Source organism: Oryctolagus cuniculus, chromosome 11, assembly GCF_964237555.1.
Source record: "Oryctolagus cuniculus chromosome 11, mOryCun1.1, whole genome shotgun sequence".
NCBI classification, from domain to species: domain Eukaryota; kingdom Metazoa; phylum Chordata; class Mammalia; order Lagomorpha; family Leporidae; genus Oryctolagus; species Oryctolagus cuniculus.
In genome coordinates, this window is record NC_091442.1 from 26,409,143 (window position 1) to 26,430,481 (window position 21,339).

The 21,339-nt window shown below is 58.3% G+C and overlaps 1 protein-coding gene across 3 annotated transcripts; it reads right to left on the reverse strand.

Annotated features, from left to right (window-relative positions):
• Positions 1–4,385: 4,385 nt before the first annotated feature.
• On the reverse strand, positions 4,386–20,932 carry C11H20orf96 (chromosome 11 C20orf96 homolog). Of its 3 annotated transcripts, none has more exons than XM_051845151.2 (11): positions 20,727–20,932; positions 20,397–20,445; positions 19,543–19,648; positions 15,232–15,347; positions 11,545–11,703; positions 9,565–9,664; positions 8,780–8,937; positions 8,599–8,700; positions 8,343–8,429; positions 7,089–7,207; positions 4,386–4,684 (listed from the first exon to the last, which is right to left on the reverse strand). In XM_051845151.2, the coding sequence occupies exons 1-11, from the start codon at positions 20,744–20,746 to the stop codon at positions 4,624–4,626; spliced, it is 1,077 nt and encodes a 358-aa protein (XP_051701111.2). In that variant the 5' UTR covers positions 20,747–20,932; the 3' UTR covers positions 4,386–4,623. The 3 variants fall into 3 exon arrangements, with proteins under 3 accessions (XP_051701111.2, XP_017197198.3, XP_051701112.2); XM_017341709.3 differs by having other exon boundaries at positions 19,558–19,648; positions 20,727–20,931; XM_051845152.2 differs by lacking the exon at positions 7,089–7,207.
• Positions 20,933–21,339: the final 407 nt, after the last annotated feature.

Sequence of the window (21,339 nt, forward strand, 5' to 3'; positions counted from 1 at the left end):
CATGGAGGCAGTGAGTCTAACGTCAAACAAAGGAGCAGGGTGGTGGGATACACCCCGTGGGTCTCCAAAGTGAGTTGGGGCCAGCACTGTGGTATAGTGGGTAGGGCCACCACCTGCAGTGCCAGCATCCCATGTGGGCACTGGCTTGAGTCCCAGCTGCTCCATTTCTGATCCAGCTCTCTGCGATGGCCAGGGAAAGCAGTAGAAGATGGCCCAAATCCTTGGGCCCCTGCACCCACATGGGAGACCCGGAAGAAGCTCCTGGCTCCAGCTCCCGCCATTGTGGCCATTTGGGGAGTGAACCAGTGGATGGAAGACTCTCTCTCTCTCTCTCTCTCTCTCTGCCTCTGCCTCCCTATAACTCTGCCACTCAAACAAACAAATGAATCTTTTTTAAAAAATTAATTTTTTTCCATTTATTTTAAGGGCAGGGACAGAGACAGAGATCGTCCCGGGTGCTGGTTTACTCCCCCAGATGCCTGCGGCGGGCAGGGCTGGGCCAGGCTGCAGGCAGGAGCCAGGAACTCCCACCTGGGTGGCAGGACCCAAGTACTGGAGCCATCACCTGTTGCCTCCTAGGGTGCACATTAGCAGGGAGCTGGAGAGGAAGCGGAGCTGGGGTTCAAACCCAAGCACTCCAACATGGGATGGCTGTGTCCCAAGCGGCCTGCTAACCACTGCTCTAAATGCCCACCCTAGAGCAGCCACATCTCAGGCAGCGAGCACTGGTGCCCACCGACTTCCCCCTTGCATTAGCCCCCCCCCCCCCGCTCGGGGAGGACACCTGCTGCCACTGCATCCTCCAGACAGTCCACAGGCTCCATCCAACCAGGGGAACAGGGCACAAAAGGATTCCGCCAAGCACACGCCGCCTCTGATTACCCACTCAGCACAAGGCGAGCACGCTTGTCCCTCTAATGTGGAGGGTGTGTTAGCTATACGCCCCATCTTTCCTCACTATGGGCCATTTGCTATAGGTGGAGGCCTCAGTTTCTTTTTTTTTTTTTTTTTTCAGTTTTTTATAAGATTTATTTATGTATTTGAAAGGCAGAACATCAGGAAGAGAGATCTTTCCTCCGCTGGTTCACTCTCCAAATACCCACAATGCCAGAGCTGAGCCAGCTGGAAGCCCGCAGCCTGGAACTCCTTCCCGGTCCCCCACGTGGGTGCAGGGGCCCAGGCACTTGGGCACCTTCCCCTGCTTTCCCAGCTGCATTAGCAGGGAGCTGGATTGGACGTGGAGCAGCCGGGACTCAAGCAGGCTGCGCCACACGCCAGGGGCGCCTCATTTTCATGGTGATGCAAGTGTCACTGTTAAAACCTAGCGTTAGAGTCAGTTCATTCATTCAATGACCTAATAAATAGTGAGTGCCGGCTATGTCCCAGGTGGCACTCCCCGCACTAGGGACAGCAGTTAAACAAGCCTGATGATTCGCCTTCCGCACTCAGCTTTTGTCCCAGTTGGGGGCATCAGACAATAAACAGAGAGAAACAGATGAAAGGATAATGTCAGATGATAATCACAGCTACGGAGAACACCACGCAAAGCGATGGCCGCCAAGGTTAGCAACGGTGTTCCGGCCGGGAGCCAGCGCCTGCCCGCGCGGAGGGACAGCTCTCAAAGCTAGGGACCTGCTTGCAAGGGCTGAGCCTTGAATGAGAGTGGTGGGAACGAGCGAGCCAGGGGCGCAAGCTGAGTGGGGGCCCCTGAGGTCGGCTCGCGCGGGCAGGAGGCAGACAACATCCCTGGGCTCATCACAAAGTCCCTCCCTCACCAAAAAGGTCATCTCCAGTCGGGAACTCTGATCAAACACGCCACTGGCGATTTACAAACTGGGGATCCAACCCCCACCCCACCCAGCCGGCAGCAGATGGGTTTCATCGGCCTCTACCGCCATCTGCTGACCTGATCCGGAGTAGCCCCATCATGGCGCCACGTGGGCTCCTCCCACCCCATTGTTAACCCAGAAGGAACTTCTGGTGTTTGGGAAATAGTGTACCGGTCTTAGTACAACCAAATGCTTGGACCAGCTGATTTATAAACTGCAGAAGGTAATTTCGCACACTTTCAGAGGATGGGAAGTTCAAGATTAAGGTGCCGGTATATTTGGTGTCTATAACAGCTCACCCTCATTTTTATTTGAAAAGCAGAGATACAGAGGAGAGGCAGAGGCAGAGAGAGGAAGATCTTCCATCCACTGCTTCACTCCCCAAATGGCCACAACAGCCAGAGCTGGGCCCATCTGAAGCCAGGAGCCAGGAGCTTCATCTAGGTCTCCCATGTGGGTACAGGGGCTCAGGCATTTGGGTCATCCTCTGTTGCTTTCAAAGGTGCATTAGCAGGGAGCTAGATCATAAGTGGATCAGCTGGGACTCGAACCAGCGACCACATGGGACACAGGCACTGCAGGCCACGGCTTTACCTGCTATGACACAGAGATGGCCCCGATGGTAGCTTCTTGAGGCCACCTCTCGTGAAGAAGACAAGCCCCGTGTCTCCAATGGTGGAAAAGCAAAAAGGGAAGCATTCCCTCCAGCCCTGAAAGAGAGACACCCATCCCTCTCAGGAGGACCCCAAAGGCCCTGCCTCTTCACACATGGCATCAGGGACCGGGTCCCAGCACGACTTGTGCAGGGACACAGCGTGCCGGCCGTAGCACTTTCCGTTCATGGTAAGGAGTAGCTCAGTTGAGCTCCTGACAGCGTAAGGGTGAAAAGCAAAGTGTCGGGACAGGTGTTTGCCGGTGGTTAAAATGCCCTCCTCCCCTCTCTCCGTGCATGTGCCTGGGTTCCAGTCCCAGCTCAGGCTCTGGACTCCAGCTTCCTGCTACCGCAGAGCCTGTGCGGCAGCCGTGATGGCTCAGGCAGCCCGGGTGGGAGACCTGGACTGAGTCCCCTGCCCCAGCTTTAGCCCAGCCCAATCCTGGCTGTTGCAGACCTTTGGGGAGAGAATGAGCGGCTGTGAGTACATGCTCTCTCTCTCCTCCCCTTACTCCCTCCCTCATAAGCCATATTTTAAAAACAAATGAAAGCACCCTGCCCCTACGGCTTACTAGCCTGATAACTTTCGAAAAGTCGTTTTGCTTGCTCCTGCTCCGGTGTCTCCATCTGCCAAAGGAAGATAACAGTGCCCGGCTCACAGGCGTTCTCACGGGGAGCCAGCGAGTGGAGGCGCGTAGTGTACCAGGCACAGCCTGGTCCGGGGTTTGCCTCCACGTGGGACCTGTGCCATTTCCGCCTGAAGCTCCACTTGGCTCTGGGAGGACCCACTGGCTCAACCTAGATCCCCCGCTGCACCCCACCACCCTCCCTGCCCCAGCGCGAAGCACAGGGCTCGGGCTAAGCCAGCTGGCACCATCCTGGTTCAAGGGTGGCACTGATGCCAGTGAGTCCACACTTGGCCTGAAAATCCTGGCACAGAGACTTTCTCATTCCAACAGGGTTTGTACAAGGAACAGCAGAGCCCCAGGCGATGGTGGCACACTGGGGACACTAGGAACGCTGGCTCTGGGAAGAGCACACCCAGGAAGACCAAGTAGGGAACTCGAATCGCGGTCCTCGGCTCCATCGCTGGCCTCCTGGACAAAGCCTAACGGGACCATTTACGTGCCCGGGACCTTCACTGTTCAGGGCGATTGGAGTCGGCTGTTCTGTTCCCTATGAACAAGTCCCTTTGCGTGCACAGTGGAGCTGGGAGCAACCGACCAGTGTGGGTCCCCAGGGAGGCCACTTGGTGGCGGAGTGTGTGTGTGTGTGGAGTGTACGTGTTTATTAATGCACATCCTGGGAGGGAGAGGAAGGCGCAGGATGGGCAACAGGAGGCCAAGTGGCAGTGCAGGCCGAGGCTGCAGCCAGCCCTCCAGGGAGCTCCGGGGCCAGCGCAGCCTTTTGGAGTTGGTCCAAGACCCGCCAAGATATCTGGACCTTTGACACCTGCCCATGAAGCCGCCACTGGCCGTGGGAAGGGGGCTGAACCTGGGAGACAGCTGCGCGCCTGTCTCTCCGTCCATGATCCTGTCCCTGGGCAGCTGGGGTGGCAGCAGTGGACAGCCAGATGGCTGGCCGCCGCCAGCAATGTGGGCCCAGTGAGTTCCCAGGTGCACGAACCACAGCACATCTCCCTGCCCCCCTAGCAGGGGCCTCAGCAGGTCCAGGCACAGACTGGAAGGGAAGCTGCGCTCCCACCGTGCCAGGTGCCAGGTGCCAGGCAGGAGTATTAGAGCCACAGAGATGCCGCGGGGGCGGGGGCAGGGGCGGGGGGGTGGTACACCAGCACTTCCTCTGCAGAGACAGGTGCGCAGCTGCCCGCCCCTTGTCTTTAGACCAAGTCCACACTGTACCAGCTTCCGCAAGGCCCCAGCCGAGACCTGGGACACCGCCACCAAGCAGGTGCAAGTCCAGCTTTATTGGCAGAAAGGAATGGCAAGTTTCACTGGGAACTCCTCCCCAGGCCCAGCCAGAAAGGAAGGGGAGACTGCGGGAGGGGGAGGGAGAGGGATCGAGACCGGAGGGAGGGACAGAGGGAGGAACTTCAGGGTATAGGGTCTGAATGACGACCTGGTCTGGGAAGGAAACAATTCCAGGCACCTGGGGCTGGGCGGAAAGCTGGGGGGGAATGGCCGTCTAGAAGGGTAAAGGCTCCTCCACGGGGATGTTGATGAGGACGTCCATGTCCGGGGTGCACCTGGCAGGAAACAGCAGACGGGTGTGGGAAGCTACCAGCGGACTCTCTCAGGGCAGCCCTGCTCTTGAGAACCAGGTCCTTCCTGGGGAGCCCTCTAGGCCTTGAAGCCCAGCTGTGCATGCGCACACCACAGAGGACTAGGAGGGCTGTCGCGGCACCACGGGTTACGGCACGGCTCACAACACCGACAGCCCACACTGAAGCGCCAGTTAGGGTCTTGACAGCTCTGCTCCGGATCCAGCGCCCCGCGGATGCACATCCTGGGACATGATGGCTCAAGTGCTTGGGCCCCTGACACCCAGGTGGGAAACCCCAATGGAGTTCCTGGCTTGGGCGTAGGCCTGGCCCAGCTGTGGCTGTTGTGACCATCTGGGGAGTGAACCAGTAGATGGAAGATCTCTCTCTCGATCTCTCGATCTCTCTTCCTCTGTCACTCTACCTTTCAAACAAATCTTTTTTTTTTTTTTTTAATGGAAAAAGAATTTCAAGTTTGGCAGGAGTGATGTTGCCCCAGAGACGGCTGAGGTCAGGAGGCAGGAGTGCAGCCGAGATGTGAGGCCTCAGGCCAGGCCAGGCCGGGCACCATCCTTGCAGGAGGACGCCTAGCACCGGTGGTGTCGCCTGGCCTGGGCCATCCCCTCTGTGACGCGCGCTCACCGTGCACCAGCCCCCAGGTGAGCCTCCGTTTCCTCATCTCTCAGACAGGGACAATGACTCCAACCCTGGTCGCGGGTGTGGCGTGCACGCTTCAGAAAAGTCAGCCAGCGTTTCTCTCAAGAAAGCAGCAAAAGAGACGCAGTGCCACCTGCAGCACATCCCCTGTCCCAGCCACCAGCGCGAATGCTTGAGGCTGCAGGACTGTGGCCTCTCTCTAGCTCCACTCCCCGGGAGCTCATCCACCCTCGTGGCTTCATCAGTCTACAAACGCACACACAGTACCTCGGCAGGAAACGTCAGGTGCCTGCAATTTACAGAGCTGAGCCTGAGCCCCACCCTGCACCGACCGATTTGGACACCTATGCATGCCCAGCGCGCCCTCCACCTTCCGGGAGGGAGAGCAGCTTTGCCACCCTTGGTGTCGCCTGCCATGTGTCGCCTGCCATCACCTCGGCCGCTCGGGGCCTCTCTGTGCTCCTGGAAGAGGGGTGGGATTCCTGATGGTCTACGTGGAGCCGGGAAGGGGCGGGGCAGCTCAGTCTTCCTCCAGCACCAATGTGCAGCCTAGGAAGGCTACGCCCGCCCCTGCTCAGAGGGCTGGTCCCCCGTGCCAGCTCCACCGCGGCCAAGTGCATCCATTTACCCAGTTCCAGGGTCAGCACTTAGAACAGGCCTGGGGACTTTCTAAAAGTCAGCGGGAAAATGTAGTGAAAAGATAAGCTTATTTTGTTGGGGAAAAAAATGTGAAATTCATGCATACAAGGCATCTTCAAAAAGTTTGTGGAGGGGCAGCCCTGTGGTATAGCAGGTAAAGCCACCGCCTGCAGTGCCGGCATCCCTTACGGGTGCCGGTTCAAGACCTGGCTGCTCCACTTCCGATCCAGCTCTCCAACATGGGATGCGTCACATGGGATCCCCAGGGACGTCTGAGCTGCTGCACCAAGTGCCCAACTCCCACCCAAACCTCCTGAAGTATCCTCACGCACGCCACACTCTCTGAGATCAGCTTTATCAGATGAAAACTGGTTACCAGGCCCACGTCGGCTTTGCCCTGTCCAGTCTCACTCCAGTGCGTTTAGGGCCCGGGACAACAGGTGCCTACTTAGGATCCGTCAGAGCCAGCTCCACCAGCCAGAGTGCTTTGCCCCCGGCCTCTCTGGCCTGTGGACTTCACACAGCCTTCAGTCCTTGGTTCAAGGCCTCCTCCTCAGGCAGCCTGACCCTGACCGTCCCGGGACACACTCCCCTGGGGCCAGGGGGTCTCAAATAAGTGATCTGCAAATGCCAGACTCTGCCACTCCTGGTGCTGTGGTGCCTGGGGAGAGCCCTCCCAGCCCAGCCCCTTGGACCCGATCCAAGGAAGGGAAGGCAGAGCTGGCTTGGGAAGGAGGCGAGTTCTTCCCGCGGGGGCCAGCCGCCGCAGGCCGAGGCCTTTCCTCGCCGGAGCCGACCATTCCCTCAACTCTGCCTTCCACTGCACCCCAGAATGGAGAGCAGTGCCCATGTGGGTGACACCTGGCACCCGGGGACTCCAGGCGTCCTTAGAGATCCCTGCACCCGGCCTGCTGTGTACAGGTGGGAACGAGGTCCAGAGACGGGAATGGTCACGTGTGGAGAGTGGCAGAGCCAAGGCAGCGACCCAGGCCTTCCCGTCCCTGCCGGGGTTCTGCCACCAACGCCAGGCTCTCCCTTCCCCGGGTCTGGGAGCCTCTCAGAGCCCAGAGCGTGAGCGCACAAGACCACCTACTTGGGCCTCCGAAGCAGAACATCAGCAAACACGACCTCGCGGGGGTCCCACACCTGGGCCTGCAGGGCTCCCACCTCCTGCCTCAGGACCGGTAGCTCCTCCTCCAGCTGCCCAATGAACTGGTGGGAGAGGCGCAGCGGGCGAGAAGTCAGGAGCCCCGCGCCCCACCCAGGGGGACGAGAGGACAAAATGACAAGGGGGTCAAGACAGCTAGGGAAGGCCGGTTAAGCCGCCGCCTGCAACACCAGCATCCCATATGGGCACCGGCACCGGTTCGAGTCCAGGCTGCTCCACTTCCCTGCTGTGGCCTGGGAAAGCAGTGGAGGATGGCCCGAGTCTGGGCCCCTGCATCCACGTGCAGAAACCCCTGCTCCTGGCTTCAGTCTGGCCCAGCCTGGCTATTGCAGCCATTTGGAGAGTGGACCAGCAGATGAAAGATTCCCTCTCCCTCCTCTCCTCCTCCCTCTCCCAACTCTGACTTTCAAAATAAATAAGCAGTCTTAAAAAAAAAAACACACACACACACACACACACAAAAACACACACACACACACACACAAAACACTATGGGGCTGGCCCTGTGGCACAGTGGGTTAAAGCCCTGGCCTCTAGCACAGGCATCCCATATGGGTGCCAGTTCAAGTCTTTGTTGCTCCACTTCCGATCCAGCTCTACTGTGGCCTGGGAAAGCAGCAGAAGATGGCCCAAGTCCTTGGGCTCCTGCACCCACATGGGAGACCCAGAAGAAGCTCCTGACTTCGGATCAGCTCAGCTCTGGCCATTGCGGTCATTTGGGGAGTGGACCAGCAGAGGGAAGCCCTCTCTATCTCTGGCTCTACCTCTCTTTGTAACTTTCAAATAAATAAATCTTAAAAAAAAATCTGGGGGAGTGGAATGGCTTTGTCACTGGGGCCACACAGGGGGCCTTCCTGTGGGGACGGGCCTGCCCCCCAGGCTGGTGCTGAGGACAAGGTGGTGGGGGGTAGAGAACGGAGGGGAGCGACGGCGAAGGGAGGGCCAGGAGACAGTGAAGTCAGTCTACAGTGAGGACGGGTGGGCCGAGTGGGTGCCGAGGGGCAGGCGGGGGTGGGGGGCACTGGCTAATAAGCGGGACCTGGGCCAGCACTAATGTCAAGTGGTACCAAAGGCACTGGCAGGGAGAAGCTTGGCTCCCACGGGCCCCGGGCCGCCCCGCTGCTCCCTCCCACGGGCCACGGGCCGCCCCGCTGCCCAGGGCCATGCTTGTCCACGCACGTCTCTGAACCTCCACATGAATTTCTGCATGAACTGGCTCTCCTGTGTCTTCCGCAGCAGAGCCTCTTGGTGGGGACGCTGGGTTTTCTGCAGGGGAAGGAGAGCTGTGGTGCCCGTGGCCTCTCCTGGGCAGCAGCGCAGGGGAGAGACCGACGGGGGTGGGGGGAGGCGGGCGCAGGGCTCTGGAGGACAGCGGGCAGGACAGGGCACCCAGATTCCCATCCCCCACCCCAGCCCCAGGCGGCCGGCTCCTCACCACCGCCACAGCCCTCAAAATCCTCTGCTGCTTCTCCTGAATCTTGGCATACACAGAGGCCAGGACCTTCCTACGCAGCTCACTGAAGTCATCCAGCTCATCCTGGGGGCCAGCCACACGCGCGTCTGCCACTGGCCCTGCCTCCCGCACGGCCCCGGGGCACAGGGCCGGCCCGGCCTACCTGCTGGCGATCCTTGGCTTGCTGCACCTGGCGCCCGAGGCTGGCGAGCTGGACCAGCTTGACGGGATACTCGTGGTCCATGTACGTGCTCAGGAAGTTCACCTGGTCCTGGGTCTTCTTGTTCTGCGCCTCCAGATGCTGCACCTGCCGCTCCAGGCCTGGGGTGGGGGGAGGGGCGGGGTGAAGGAGGTCGGGGGGCGGGGGGGACAGGAGGCAGGACCTGCTCTCAAGGGACCCTCCTAGGGGGTCCCAGAGAGACCAGGTTCTCCTTGGCCAACAGACTGGGGCCTGGGCTGAGGCAAGGTCACCCGAGGCTGGCCACGGTGACGTTAGGCCCCTAGTCTTCCACCCCTGCAGAGGGAGAGGTGATGCTGGGTGGGGAAGAGACGTAAAATTGGAGCAAGATCCCAGTTCTGCCAAGACCGTGCCCTGGAGCTACTTCCTCTGACACACGCCCCTAAGGAAGTGGGGCCAGGGACATAGGGCAACACTGGCTCCCAAAACACTGGCCCACAGAGTCTGTCCCGCCTTCCTGCGTGGAGTGCCCCCCCCCCAAGTTCTGAGGCTGCCTGACACACTGCCCCGCCCCCCAGCATGGAGGGTGGAAGCCAGGAGACCTGGTCCTGGCGTGCACGCGTGAGTGCCCACAGCTCAGCTCTGCATGCTAGCCACTCCGCCTGCCTGGAAGGGAGAGGGTGGGCCCAGGGGGCTTCTGAACGGCAGGTGCCAGGTGAGTGTCCCACAGCAGAGCCCCTGGGCTGCGGGGGGGCGGGGGAGGGTCTCACAGCTCATCTTCTGGTTTTCCTTCTCTTCCCACTCCTGAATCTCGGACTTGAGCTGCTGCAGCCTCCTCTTGTTGGAGTACTCCAGGATGTTGACCACGTTCTGCGGGAGGGCAAGCCCGGCTCAGCTGCCTCTGGGGGGTAGGGGCTGCAGGGACCTGCTGTGACCCCTTTGCACTTCCAAGGGTGAGTCCCACAGGCGAACCCCACTCCCAGGCCCAGTAACCAGACCCCAGAGCTAGAGTTCAGGCCCCAGGGACTGTCCCCCTCAGCTAATGGCCCTGCCACACACCATCACCCAGGCTCAACTCAGCCCCTGCTCACCACACCCATCTGAATGTCACCAAACAGTTCTCGCCTCCTCTCCACCTCCACCCCGCCACCACCTTGCTCCAACTCTTCAGCCCCCTGAAACCACGGCAGCCACGCCTCCCGGGCCCTCCCAGGTGTTTCCACACAGCAGTCAGAGTGATCGGTCTCAACAAAACCCCGCTGGCCACGGCCCTCTCCTGCCGGAACCCCCAGTGACTTCCCTCTGCCCTGCAGATAAGGCCCACATGGGGGCTGGGCTGCGCCACAGTGGGTCAGGCTGCTGCTTGGGATGCCGACATCCCACAGCAAAGTGCTGGATCGAGTCCCGGCTGCTCCACTTGCGATCCAGCTCCCTGCTGATGCGCCTGGGAAAGCAGCAGAGGATGGCCCAGGTGCCTGGGCACCTGCTAGCCACATGGGAGACCTGGATTGGGGTTCATGGCTCCTAGATTTGGCCCGGCCCAGCCCTGGCCGTTGCGGTCATTAGGGAAGTGAACCAGTGGATGGAAGACCTCTCTCTTTCTCTTTGTCTCTGCCTCTTTGTTACTCTGCCTTTCAAAACAAACAAACAACCAAGGTCTAAACGCCTTACTTGGCCGACATGGCCCTCCTCCATGCAGCGTGGGCCAACCCCGTCTCTCCCTTCCTCACATCCTCTCACCAGCCACGCTCACCTTCACCATCGGGCAGCTCCCGGAGCCAGCCATGCCCCACTCACCTCTGCTCTGGGCACCTACCTCCACCTGGAACCCTGGCCCCGTCTCTGCCAGGCACCACCCCCTCTGCCCCAGCATTCCTTCCCCAGGAAGCCTTCCTGATTCTCTGTGTCTGGATCAGAGGTTCCCTCGAGGGTCCCCAAGTCCTCCCCCCAGCACACGCAGGCACACACGCGCATGTATGTGTACGCACACGCACGCACGCACGCACGGCCTCTAACTGCCTGCAGGCCTCCCCAGGTCGAGGTGTCTCCCTCATCGCTGCTGTCCAGCCACTGGTAGGAGCCACTCGGGACGGACACAAGTGCAGTGGACAGAGTAGGGCAGTCAGATCTGACTGGGTCTGAGTTTGCCAGGGTCCTACTCAGCTTCCTCTGGTACTGGAGTAACTGCGCGTCCTTGGCTTTGGACTCTGAACTCGTCCACTGCGGCGGAACCCGCAGTACGGCCGGATCTGGACACAGAGTCCCGAGGAAGGTGACCAAGGCCCAGCGAGGTCCAACAGGGCTGCTGTCCCACAAGAAGAGGGGGGACGGCGGCGCTGCGCTCTTCCCCGCACACGGAGGACGCGGCGAGCACACGGTCATCTGGGAGCCGGGGACTTGCGGCCGCCAGGGCCGTGGGCAAATCTGTTCAAGCACCGAGTCCGTGGGTTCCTGTGACTGCGGCCCACACGGACTCAGTCCCGAGAAACCCGGCTGCTCGTCCCGCGGGCTGTGGCAGGCGCAGGCCCGCTGTCCTGGACAGGCTGCTCCAACGCGGAGGTTTCCCGCAGCCGTTCTGCCCCGGCCACACACTGACCGGAAGCGCTTCCACGGGGCCGACCGCGCTGACCACAATAGGCGTGAGGCGAGCACGGGTCCCGGCTCCTGCCCACCTCGCGCGCGTCCCGCAGCCTGCCTGCGCTCCCGCCGGCGGCCGCGAGGGGGCGCGGGGGCGCCGGGGCGGGCCTCACCGCCAGCGTGTCCTGCTGATGCAGCAGCTCCCGCACGTTCAGCGCCGTGCTGTCCTCCACGTCCTGGATGATCCTCAACAGCTCGTCGTTGAGCTTGGCGAGGTAGCGCTCTTGGTTGCCGAGCTCCTGGAGCGTGGCCCGCCGGTTCCTGAGCATCGCCTGCGGGCGGAGGGAAGACGGGGAGGCGGCGCTGGGCCGGGCCGGGCCCGCAGCCTCCCGCCCCGCCGTGGCCTCCACTGGACACGAGGCCCAGGCCGGGCGGCGGTTCCCCGTGGTCAGACACGGCAGCCAACGCCGCGGCTCGCCTCGCAGGCCCTGACGCCACGCTCCAGGGGGGCTCCAAGAGCCAGGAAGTGGTGGTGCTGGGGCTGGAAGCCCCCATGCCGGAGGCCCAGCGTCTGTCCACCTCACGGAGATCGAGGGGGCTTAACACCGCGGGCCGCGGCTGAACCCTGCAGTGGGTGACATTCGGGTGTTAAGCGGCGCTCAGGGAACGAACCTGTGGTTCCCAGCAGAGGGGCCACCGTGGGTTAAGCCGCCACCTGCGATGCCGTCTCCCCAGCTGCTCCCTGCTAAGGGCCTGGGAAAGCAGTAGAAGATGGTCCAGGTGCCTGGGGCCCCTGCACCCACAGGAGAGACCTGGAGGAAGCTCTGGGTTCCTGGCTTCAGCCTGGCCCAGTCCTGACTGTTGCAGCCATCTGGGGGAGTGAACCAGCAGATGGAAGCTTGCTCTCTCTCAAAATAAATAAATAAATCATTTAAAAAATAAATAAAAAAAAAAGGTGAGCTACAATTCCCAGTCGTCATGCGGGTGGCCGTGCGCGGGCTCCGCGTGCACGCTGCTCCACAGGTCAGCTCGCTGTTCCTGTGTTGCTCCCGCAGTCTCTGTCCCTGGCCCTCAGCTCCTCAGAGCCTTTGTCCCGCTTCACTCCCACCGCAGCCCCACCACGAACGCCGGCCCCACCTCACACGGTGGAGAGCTGGACTCAGGCTCAGCAAGGCTCACACGCAGCAGAGCCGCAGGCCTCCACGCCTGGGCTCCAAGCTGTCCCACCTTCTCGCCTCCACTTCTCAGACCAGAAAACCCAGTGGCATCCTGTGAAGAGTGACAGCCTCCCCCCGCACCAGGCCTCAGCGCCTGCATCCCCGGGGTGGCACCAGGAGCCTGCATTCCCAATGCAAGTCCCACCCCCAGGGATGCTAACAGAACGTATTGACCTCTGCTCTGGAGGTGGGTCCCTCTGACCACAGCTCTAACGGAGAACCCGCCTTCATTCCTCCCTGGCCCTTACTCCAAGCTCCAACCACATAAGTAAAACTTAGGGCACGGCGGGTTAAGGCTCTGTCTGCCATGCCAGAATCTCATAGGAGCCCTAGTTCACGTCCCAGCTGCTCCAGCTCCAATCCAGCTCCCTGCTAATGCGCCTGGGAAAGCAGTGGACGACAGCCCAAGTGCTCGGGCCCCTGCACCCCTGGGGAGTACCGGATAGAGTTCCAGGCCTCTGGCTGCAGCCTGGCCCAGCCCTGGCCATTGCAACCATCTGGGGAGTGAACCAGCAGGTGGAAGATCTCTCTCTCTCTCTCTCATTGTGTGTGTGTGTTTGTGTGTGTGTGTGATTCTACCTTTCAAATAAATCAATCTAGAAAGAAAGAGAGAAAGAGAGAGAGCAAGCCTGACCATGTCTCCGCGTCCCCGGGCCCTTCTCCTAGGTCTCACCACCTAGCAGAGTAAACACACTGTCTACTGGTGCTTTCCTGTCTTCCTCTGTGGGCAGCTCACAGCCAGGAGGGCGGGGACTCTGTCCGGCCTCAGCTCCATCTCCAGCACGTGGGATAGTGCCTGGCGCTCTGTGGGCGTGGCTTGAACAAATTCAAGAGCAACTATTGTTTGAGTTTTTTTTTTAAGTCACTGACCGCAGGCCTTGCTCCGCTGCGGCATGAGCTGCAGTGCTGTGTTCCCGGCTGCTGCGCCACACCTAGCACATACAAGGTGCTCTCTCGGGTTGTCAGTAAGTAAGCCTCGGTGACTCTGAGGCTGAACACCAGAGCCTCCCGCCCCGCCTCCCGGAACAAACCAACAGGGTAGCCGCTGCCCCCTCCCCTCGTGTGCTCCTGGCCCCTCAGTCCACTCTGTGCAGGGAGAGGCCGCCCCGGGGTTCCTGTGAAAACCCGACTCCCATCCCATCCCTGCTCTCATTCAGCATAAAGATGCAAAGCCACATCAGGACCACAGGGCTACACTTACTCCTTCTCTACCCCACCCACTTGCTCTTTCCGCACCAGCCTCAGGGCCTTTGCACACACTGCTCCCTCAGATGTCCACATGAGTGCTTCCTCATTCTCTTCAGGTTTTGACTTCCCTGTCACCACCCCAACCACTCCCTCCTCCGTGCCCCTCTGCCCCGCGATCCTATCCATGTACTTCCTGTGGCTCCTACCATCACGGTGTATATCCTAGATATGTCCTGTGGGTCCCCTCAAGCAGAGGTCACATCACTTTGTGCTCAGACCACAGCCTGGCACACAGCGAGTGCCCAGTCAATGTGTGTGGCCTAAGCTGAATGAGTGAAAGATCCTAAGAGATAGCATTAAGCACCGGTTAGAAGCCCAGGCTTTGCAGCCAAAGTATCTGAGTTCATGTTCTGGGTCGAATAAAAACACATAAACTCTTCTCGAACCAGGATGGAAATAACATTAGGGACAGGTGTTGCACCGCTGCTTGTGATGCGCATGCGTCCCATCCTGGAGTGTGAGGGCCAGCCCAGCTACTCTGCTTGGGAGCCAGCTTCCTGCTAGCGCGTGTGGGCAGTGCAGGGCGTGGCCCAAGTGCCTGGGCCCCCGCCGCCCACATAGGAGACTCAGACGGGGCTCCGGGCTCCTGGCTTCAGCCTGGCCCAGCCCTGGCTGTTGCAGGCATATGGGGAGTGAACCTGCAGATGAAACAGCCCACTCTCATATGCTCGCTCGCTCTCTCTCGCTCTCTCTCTCTCTCTCTGTCATTCTGCCTTTCAAGTAAAATAAATTTTAAAATGACCAAGTTGTTTTTTAATAATCACATGAGAAGCTGAGTTGCCCCTTTAAGAATGCTGGGCCCCTCTGAACCATTTTGCAAAACTGAAGGTCAAAGGGGGGAAAATCCTTCCAAGAAAACCGAGTTTCCCTGTTTCTTTATATAGTAGTCACTGTTCGCTGAGCTATTTCGAAGGGAGGAATTCTTAGCATGGTGTTCAGAATGGGGCCCCCTGCGGTGGGTCCACACAGACCCCCGGGGGAGCCAGAAAGCAGTGCAGCACCAGTCCTCTCCAACTGTGCGAGGTGATGTGAGAGACTTCACGCTGGCTCTGAGCCTCGCGGGAGGGAGCCCTGCCCTCAAGAAAGGTTAATTTCCCGGGAATTTTACGATGAACAGGCCTGCGTCCCTCGTGAAGTGAAACCCACGGTGATGCGGACATGTCCCCGTGTCTGCAACGGGACAGCAGCCGCGGTATTCAGCCGGCTCTGACCCTGGGTCCTGCCTTTCCTGGCTGCGCGACCCAGTGCGAGTCGTTTCTCCCCTGAACCTCAGTTTTCCCGTCTGTAAAGTGGAAACGAGGACAAGCAGGCACACAGGCAGCTGGGAGGAGGCAGTGAGCCTGCGGCGGCACCCCTGGCCCCGCCCCGGCCCGTGGGAGGCGCGCCCACACCCACCCTGGTCAGCCGGATTTGGGCCTGGATCTTCCTGGCGTCTGCCATCTCCCTCGCAAATGGGTCCGCGGGGTTCCTCGGCGGGCGCGTCCCCGCGGTGGTGGGCTTGCGGTGCAACACTGTGAACACACGGGAGAGGGTGGGAGAGAGGTGAGGCCCCGCCGGGGCATTCCCAGCCGAATAATGTGACCCCAGACAGAGACTGGGGGCCCCGGGATAGGGCACTGCAAGCCCGGGTGAAAGCCCTGACTGTGGGGATGGATGGAGGAGAGGACCCGGAGCCACGGAGGGCAGCCAGGTACCCCTGCTCGCAGCTGAGCGTCCAGTGAGAAAGTTCCCAGACCCGGGTTCCTGGGCTTGGGGCCTGGCTTGGCTCCTGATACCATCTCCCTGCTAGTGCACACGAGAGAGGCGGGAGGCCATGGCTCAAGTACTCGGGCCCCTGTCACCCACGTGGGAGACCCAGGAGAAGCTGCAGGCTCCTGGCTTCAGCCCGGCCCAGCGCCAGCTGTTCCAGGCATCTGGGGAGTGAACCAGCGGCTTGGAGAACTCTCTCTCTCTCTCTCTCTCTCTCTCTCTCTGCCTATGGCTTGGGAAAGCTTCAGATTGGCTTAGATTGGGTGGGGGCGGCTGCTCTGTTCTCCAGCCCCTGTTCCATGTGCAGCCAGTTCACTTGGGAAAGACTTTATTTATTTATTTATTTATTTATTAGATCAACATCCTTAATCCCGGGAAATCTTAGAAAGTACTGATTGAGATGATGAAATAAATGAATATTGTTACATGTGTGAATTATCTGAACCTATCTGGTATTTAATTGTATTATTTTAGAAATGGAAATATCAATAAACCAATCTTGTGATTCCTGTTTTAAAAGTGTTAATGAGATTCCAATCCACATTTGTTTTAAGACGTTTTAAGGTTCAAGACACTCTTATTAAATCTGTATAAATCGGGGCCAGTGCTGTGGCGTACCAGGTAAAGCTGCTGTCTGCAGTGCCAGCATCTCATATGGGCACCGGTTTGAATCCCAGCTGCTCCACTTCCAATCCAGCTCTCTGCTATGGCCTGGCAAAGCAGAGGAAGATGGCCCAAGTCCTTGGACCCCTGCACCTGCGCGGGAGACCCAGAAGAAGCTCCTGGCTCCTGGCTTGGAATCCACGCAGCTCCAGCCATTGCAGCCATCTGGGGAGTGAACCAGTGAATGGAAGACCTCTCTCTCTCTCTCTGCCTCTGCCTCTACCTTTCAAATAAATAAATAAATCTTTTTAAAAAATCTGTATAAATCACTGAAACTTTTAAGAAAATGTAACATTGGCCATATTTGGAAGTTTGTTTATTAGGTATACAGGAATTATATCAATATCCAGTGGTTTTTGCTAATAAGGCACTTCAAGTATTTGAAAATTAAAATGAATATGTTAAATTTTAAAATGTGGCTTAAACGGTTTAGGGAAATTTAATTAACCAAGTTCCAAAATCCCCCTTCCAAGTGTTGGGAAACACTGTTAAGATTCACAAGTCAAAGTGAAATGCTTAAGGAAGATTTGCAGCCGTAATAATGAGCATTTATTTGCTTGTACAGGCGCAGCCCTGATGTGTCCGTTTTGTAATTAACTTCTTATTCTATGTTTTTTATTTGACAGGTAGAGTTATAGACAGTGAGAGAGACAGAGAGAAAGGTCTTCCTTCCATTGGTTCACCCCCCAAATGGCCACTATGGCCGGCACTGCACCGATCTGAAGCCAGGAGCCAGGTGCTTCCTCCTGGTCTCCCACGCAGGTTCAGGGGCCCAAGCACTTGGGCCATCCTCCACTGCCTTCCCGGCCCACAGCAGAGAGCTGGACTGGAAGAGGAACAACCAGGACTAGAACCTGACACCCATATGGGATGCCAGTGCTGCAGGTGGATGATTAGCAAGTGAGCCATGGCACCGGCCCCCAACTTTTTATTCTATGATAAGTTCAGAGACACAGACAGTCTTAAGAAGCAACACAGAGAGGACCCACGTGTGCTTCAGCCAGTTTCTCCCAGCGGCAACACGTTGAGACGGCACCATGCAGTCTCACAACCAGGACTAGAACATTTCCATAGCACACCTGCCACCTCCCCCGCCTCCATCCCTGGCCCTCAGCAGTCACTGCTCCCCATTTCTCTATCATTTTATCATTCTGGAATGCTACATAGAATCACGCCATGTGCAGGCTTTGGCCTGACCCAACCCTGGCCATTGTGGCCATCTGGGAAGCAAACCAGTGGATGGAAGACCTCTCTCTCTCTCGCTCTCTCTCTCTCTGCCTTTCAAATAAATAAATATTAAAAATAAAAGCCATTCATTCTGCCACAGGTCCCAAAGATTTTTCTCTCAGATACTTTTTTAGAGGTTTTACCATTTATATATATTTTGAGTTCTCAAAAATCTTTATTTTGTTTATTTGAAAGGCAGAGTGACAGTGAGGGACAGACAGAGATCTTCCATCCATTGATTCATTCCCCAAACAGCCAACAGAGCCAGGAGCCTGCAACTCCACCCAGGTCTCCCATGTGGGTGCAGGGCCAAGCTTTTGGCTCATCCTCCACTGCCTTCCCAGGCGCGTTAGCAGGGAGCTGGATCAGAAGCAGAGCAGCCGGGACTCAAACAGGCGCTCATTTGGGACGCTGGCATCGCAGGCAGTGGCTTTACCCGCGGCAGCATGCCCGTGCCTTGAGTTCCCTGCTGTGTAAGTTGTGAGACTAAATCAGGCTTCGCTCTTGGGCCTGTGGATGTCCAATTACTCCAACACCATCCGTGGAAAAGGTTTTCTTTCCTCCGCACAATCGACCGGGTGTCTGTGTCCAGGCCCTTCCCTCCCCTGGCTGGACGGCACTGAGGGCATGAAGCAGGGAGCTGATCTGCCACCCCCGGCGCCGCGGGGCTCCGAGCCTCTGCCCAGGACAGTGCGCACGGGGCCACAGGAGCAGGTGGTGCTCTGACACCCCTCTGTCCTCCAGGTCGGCATCAGCAGGGCTCTGCGGTAAGCTAAGCCCTCACTTCCACCCAGCAGCAATGAGACTCACCGAGGCATCGTAAGCAGTCCTCTGCGGAGCCCAGTGGGACCCCGCGCCTCCACCATGCGGTTAGAAGCGGGGCTGCATGGGCCTCTACTCTCCCAGCCAGGGAGCCTGAGCCTGCGTCCCCACCCATGAGCCATGATCGTGTGAGGGCTGACATGCGCCCGTACACACATGCACAGGCCATGTCGTCTCGGAGGCTCACTTCAGAACATTAAAGGACTCCTGCGAAGTCCTTGTAAGTAAAAGGGGTCTCGGGGCTGGAAGGGGTCTTCCCACAGCAGTCCTAGTGCCCCTTTTCCACAGATGAGGGAGAAAAAACAAAGGGTCGGGGAGATAAAGGAGTTCCCCAAGGGACAAACGGGAGGGCCAAGATTTGAACCCACGTCCACCTGAGCCCAGGCCTCAGAAATCCCGCGGAAGACATGACAATGACATGCAGACTCCCCCGCGAACTCCTCAACCCGCTTGCTCTTCCTCCGGACACACAGCTGGAACGCATGCTCCCACTGCGGGGGGTGGGGGTGGGGGGTGGGCACGAGACTGAGTTACGGCCCCGGGCATGCGAACTTCAAATCTGAACAGAAAACCACCCAGGAAATCACTCGTGTCCTCGCGCTCTCTCTTCCCTTTCTGCCAGCGGGGCACAGAAGTCCCCAGAGAGGACGTGAGGGCCTTCAGAAACGTCAGGGCCTTGAGGTCAGAGGAGCCTGAATCCCTGCATGGCGCGTGAGACGTCACGCCCCTCCCTCTGACCACACATGCGCCTGGGCATGACTGAGGGACGAACTTCCACATTGAGGCTGGAAAACCTGAGGCGCAGCGGGTTAAAGCCTTGGCCTGAAGTGCCGACATCCCATATGGGTGCCGGTTCGAGTCCCGGCTGCTCCACTTCCGATCCAGCTCTCTGCTATGGCCTGGGAAAGCAGTAGAAGATGGCCCAAGTCCTTGGGCCCCTGCACTCACGTGGGAGACCTGGAAGAAGCTCGTGGCTTCGGATCAGTGCATTTCCGGCCGTTACGGCCATCTAGGGAGTGAACCAGCGGACGAAAGACCTCTCTCTCTGTCTCTATCTCTCTCTGTAACTCTGTCTTTCAAATAAATAAAATAAATCTTTAAAAAAAAAAAAAGGGACTGGAAATCTGGGTGCTGCTTGTTCCATTAGCCAGCCAAACCCAACAGGAACAGTGTCACCAAGATCCAGGAGCAGTCGCTCCATGCAGTCCCCAGGCCCCACACCAACCCGCGAAGGCTTCTGCCCACCTGGCTGGCACTTACTGAAAGTCTTCAGTTTGCTTCTGCTGTGGCCACCACCGCCAGCTTGCTGGAGTGGAGGCAGAGTAAGTGGCTTGGCCTTCTGCTTGGACCACTGCAAGGGAACATGACCCCATCAGACAACACAGTCACACAGCACGGCGGGCTCAAACCCAAGCAGCCATCTGCGACCTCCAACAAGCAACCTCCTCTCTGAGCCTCAGTTTTCTCATCTGTAAAGTGGGTCTAATGATAAAACCTAATGTTATGGGGCTTATGAAAGAATTCCAAGAGAGGATATTTGTAAAGCATGTGGTAAGGCTCCACAAACAGGAGTTGTTACCTTTTTTTTTTTTTTAATGCAGCCAGAAATTCGAAAGCACATCTAGGCTCTGAGGCGCTAGGCACTGTGCAGAACAGAAGGCTTAGAAAAAACCCAATGCCCACCCTCGGGAAACCAGACCAGCAACCAGAAATGAGTAAAAGCAACACAATGTACTCTCACACTGATGCAGTTGCAAGCGCAATGCAGTTTTCAGAATATAAGCTGCAGAGCGTTTTAGGATAAAGGCTAATGGTGCTGTAACTTCAGATGCACGCTGTAGAACATCTGGCTAAACAACAAGCGATCTGTCTTTGACGACCCCCAGGGGAGCACACGTCGAGACAGATGAGCAGGTGCAGGGCATGCTGCCCACCAAGGAACGCTGGACACAGGACACAGTCTCAGGTATTCAAGCGCTGCTTTCGGGCCAGCTAAAAACTTCCTGGAACCCCCCGACGTCGTCTTGATTAGGGGTGGCGTCTAGCGGTTCGGTTCTGTTTCGGCCGCAAGCCCTCATCCCTAGCCCTGCCGCACTCACCAGAACCCGGAACTTGCGGACGGTGGAGGGAGTCTCGCAGGGGCTGGGTCTGCAAAGAGTTGGGACGGGAAAGAACTTCCGTCATCGCCAGCCCACGGCGCTGCGAGCAGCAATGTTTAAGAGGGCGCAGGGTCTCGAGTTCAAAGCCCAAGAGCCCGAGCTGCTAGCTGCAGAACAGAGCGTGAGCGGGGCGGGGCTTGGGGCTGTGGGCGGGGAGAGGGCGGGGTCGGAGGGCCACAGGGTCAGGGGAGGGCGGGGCGAAGGAGAGGGTAGCCGGAGGGGATCGCGCATGCGCACTCCACCTTCCCGCCGAGGCTCCTTTTCACCTACTTCTGGAAGATATTCGACATGGGGGAAAATGGAAGAAGAGTTGTGAGTCCGGGAGGCCCTAATCTTCTGGGATGCCTAGTAGGCTTCTCCAAAGTGCTTTTCTCAGCGTGGATCGCGTGGTGACCCGGGCCACTCAAATAACTGCCCAACGACCCCGTACTCCCCCGCAGTCTTGGTCTCCAGGGAAACGGGACGCTCACTACCGCTCGCCTAGAGGGACTAACTTCCCAAGGCAAAACAAAACCGTAGCTTGCTGGCTGTCTGCAATCTGCTTTCAGGTTGGACCCAAATTGGACGCCGCCCCCTGTTACCCTGAAAAGTTATAGTTTCTTAAGAGTCATCAAACCCCTATCACTTCCTTCTCCATCCCCACGCTTGGCTAATGGCTTTGCTCAACATTTCACTGAGGAAATCCTAGGGATCACAGCGCTTCATCGATCCGCTTGGTGCCGCCTTCCTGTGCCATGTACAAAGACCAATCTTTAAGTTTAATTAGCTGAAAAGGCTGAATGATAGAGAAAGGAGAGAGAGAGAGAGAGAAGTGTATGTTCCATCCACTGGTTCACTCCCCCAAATGCCCCCATCAGCCAGGGCTGAGCCAGGCCGAAGCTGG

Excerpts from the sequence above, each read along its gene's own strand:
- C11H20orf96 (XM_051845151.2), bottom strand. The coding sequence starts at position 20,746 with ATGTCGAATATCTTCCAGAA. Across the intron at positions 9,665-11,544 it reads ATCAGCAGGACACGCTGGCG|AACGTGGTCAACATCCTGGA; the intron begins GTGAGGCCCGCC and ends GCCCTCCCGCAG. Across the intron at positions 8,938-9,564 it reads GGAAAACCAGAAGATGAGCT|GCCTGGAGCGGCAGGTGCAG; the intron begins GTGAGACCCTCC and ends CCCCCACCCCAG.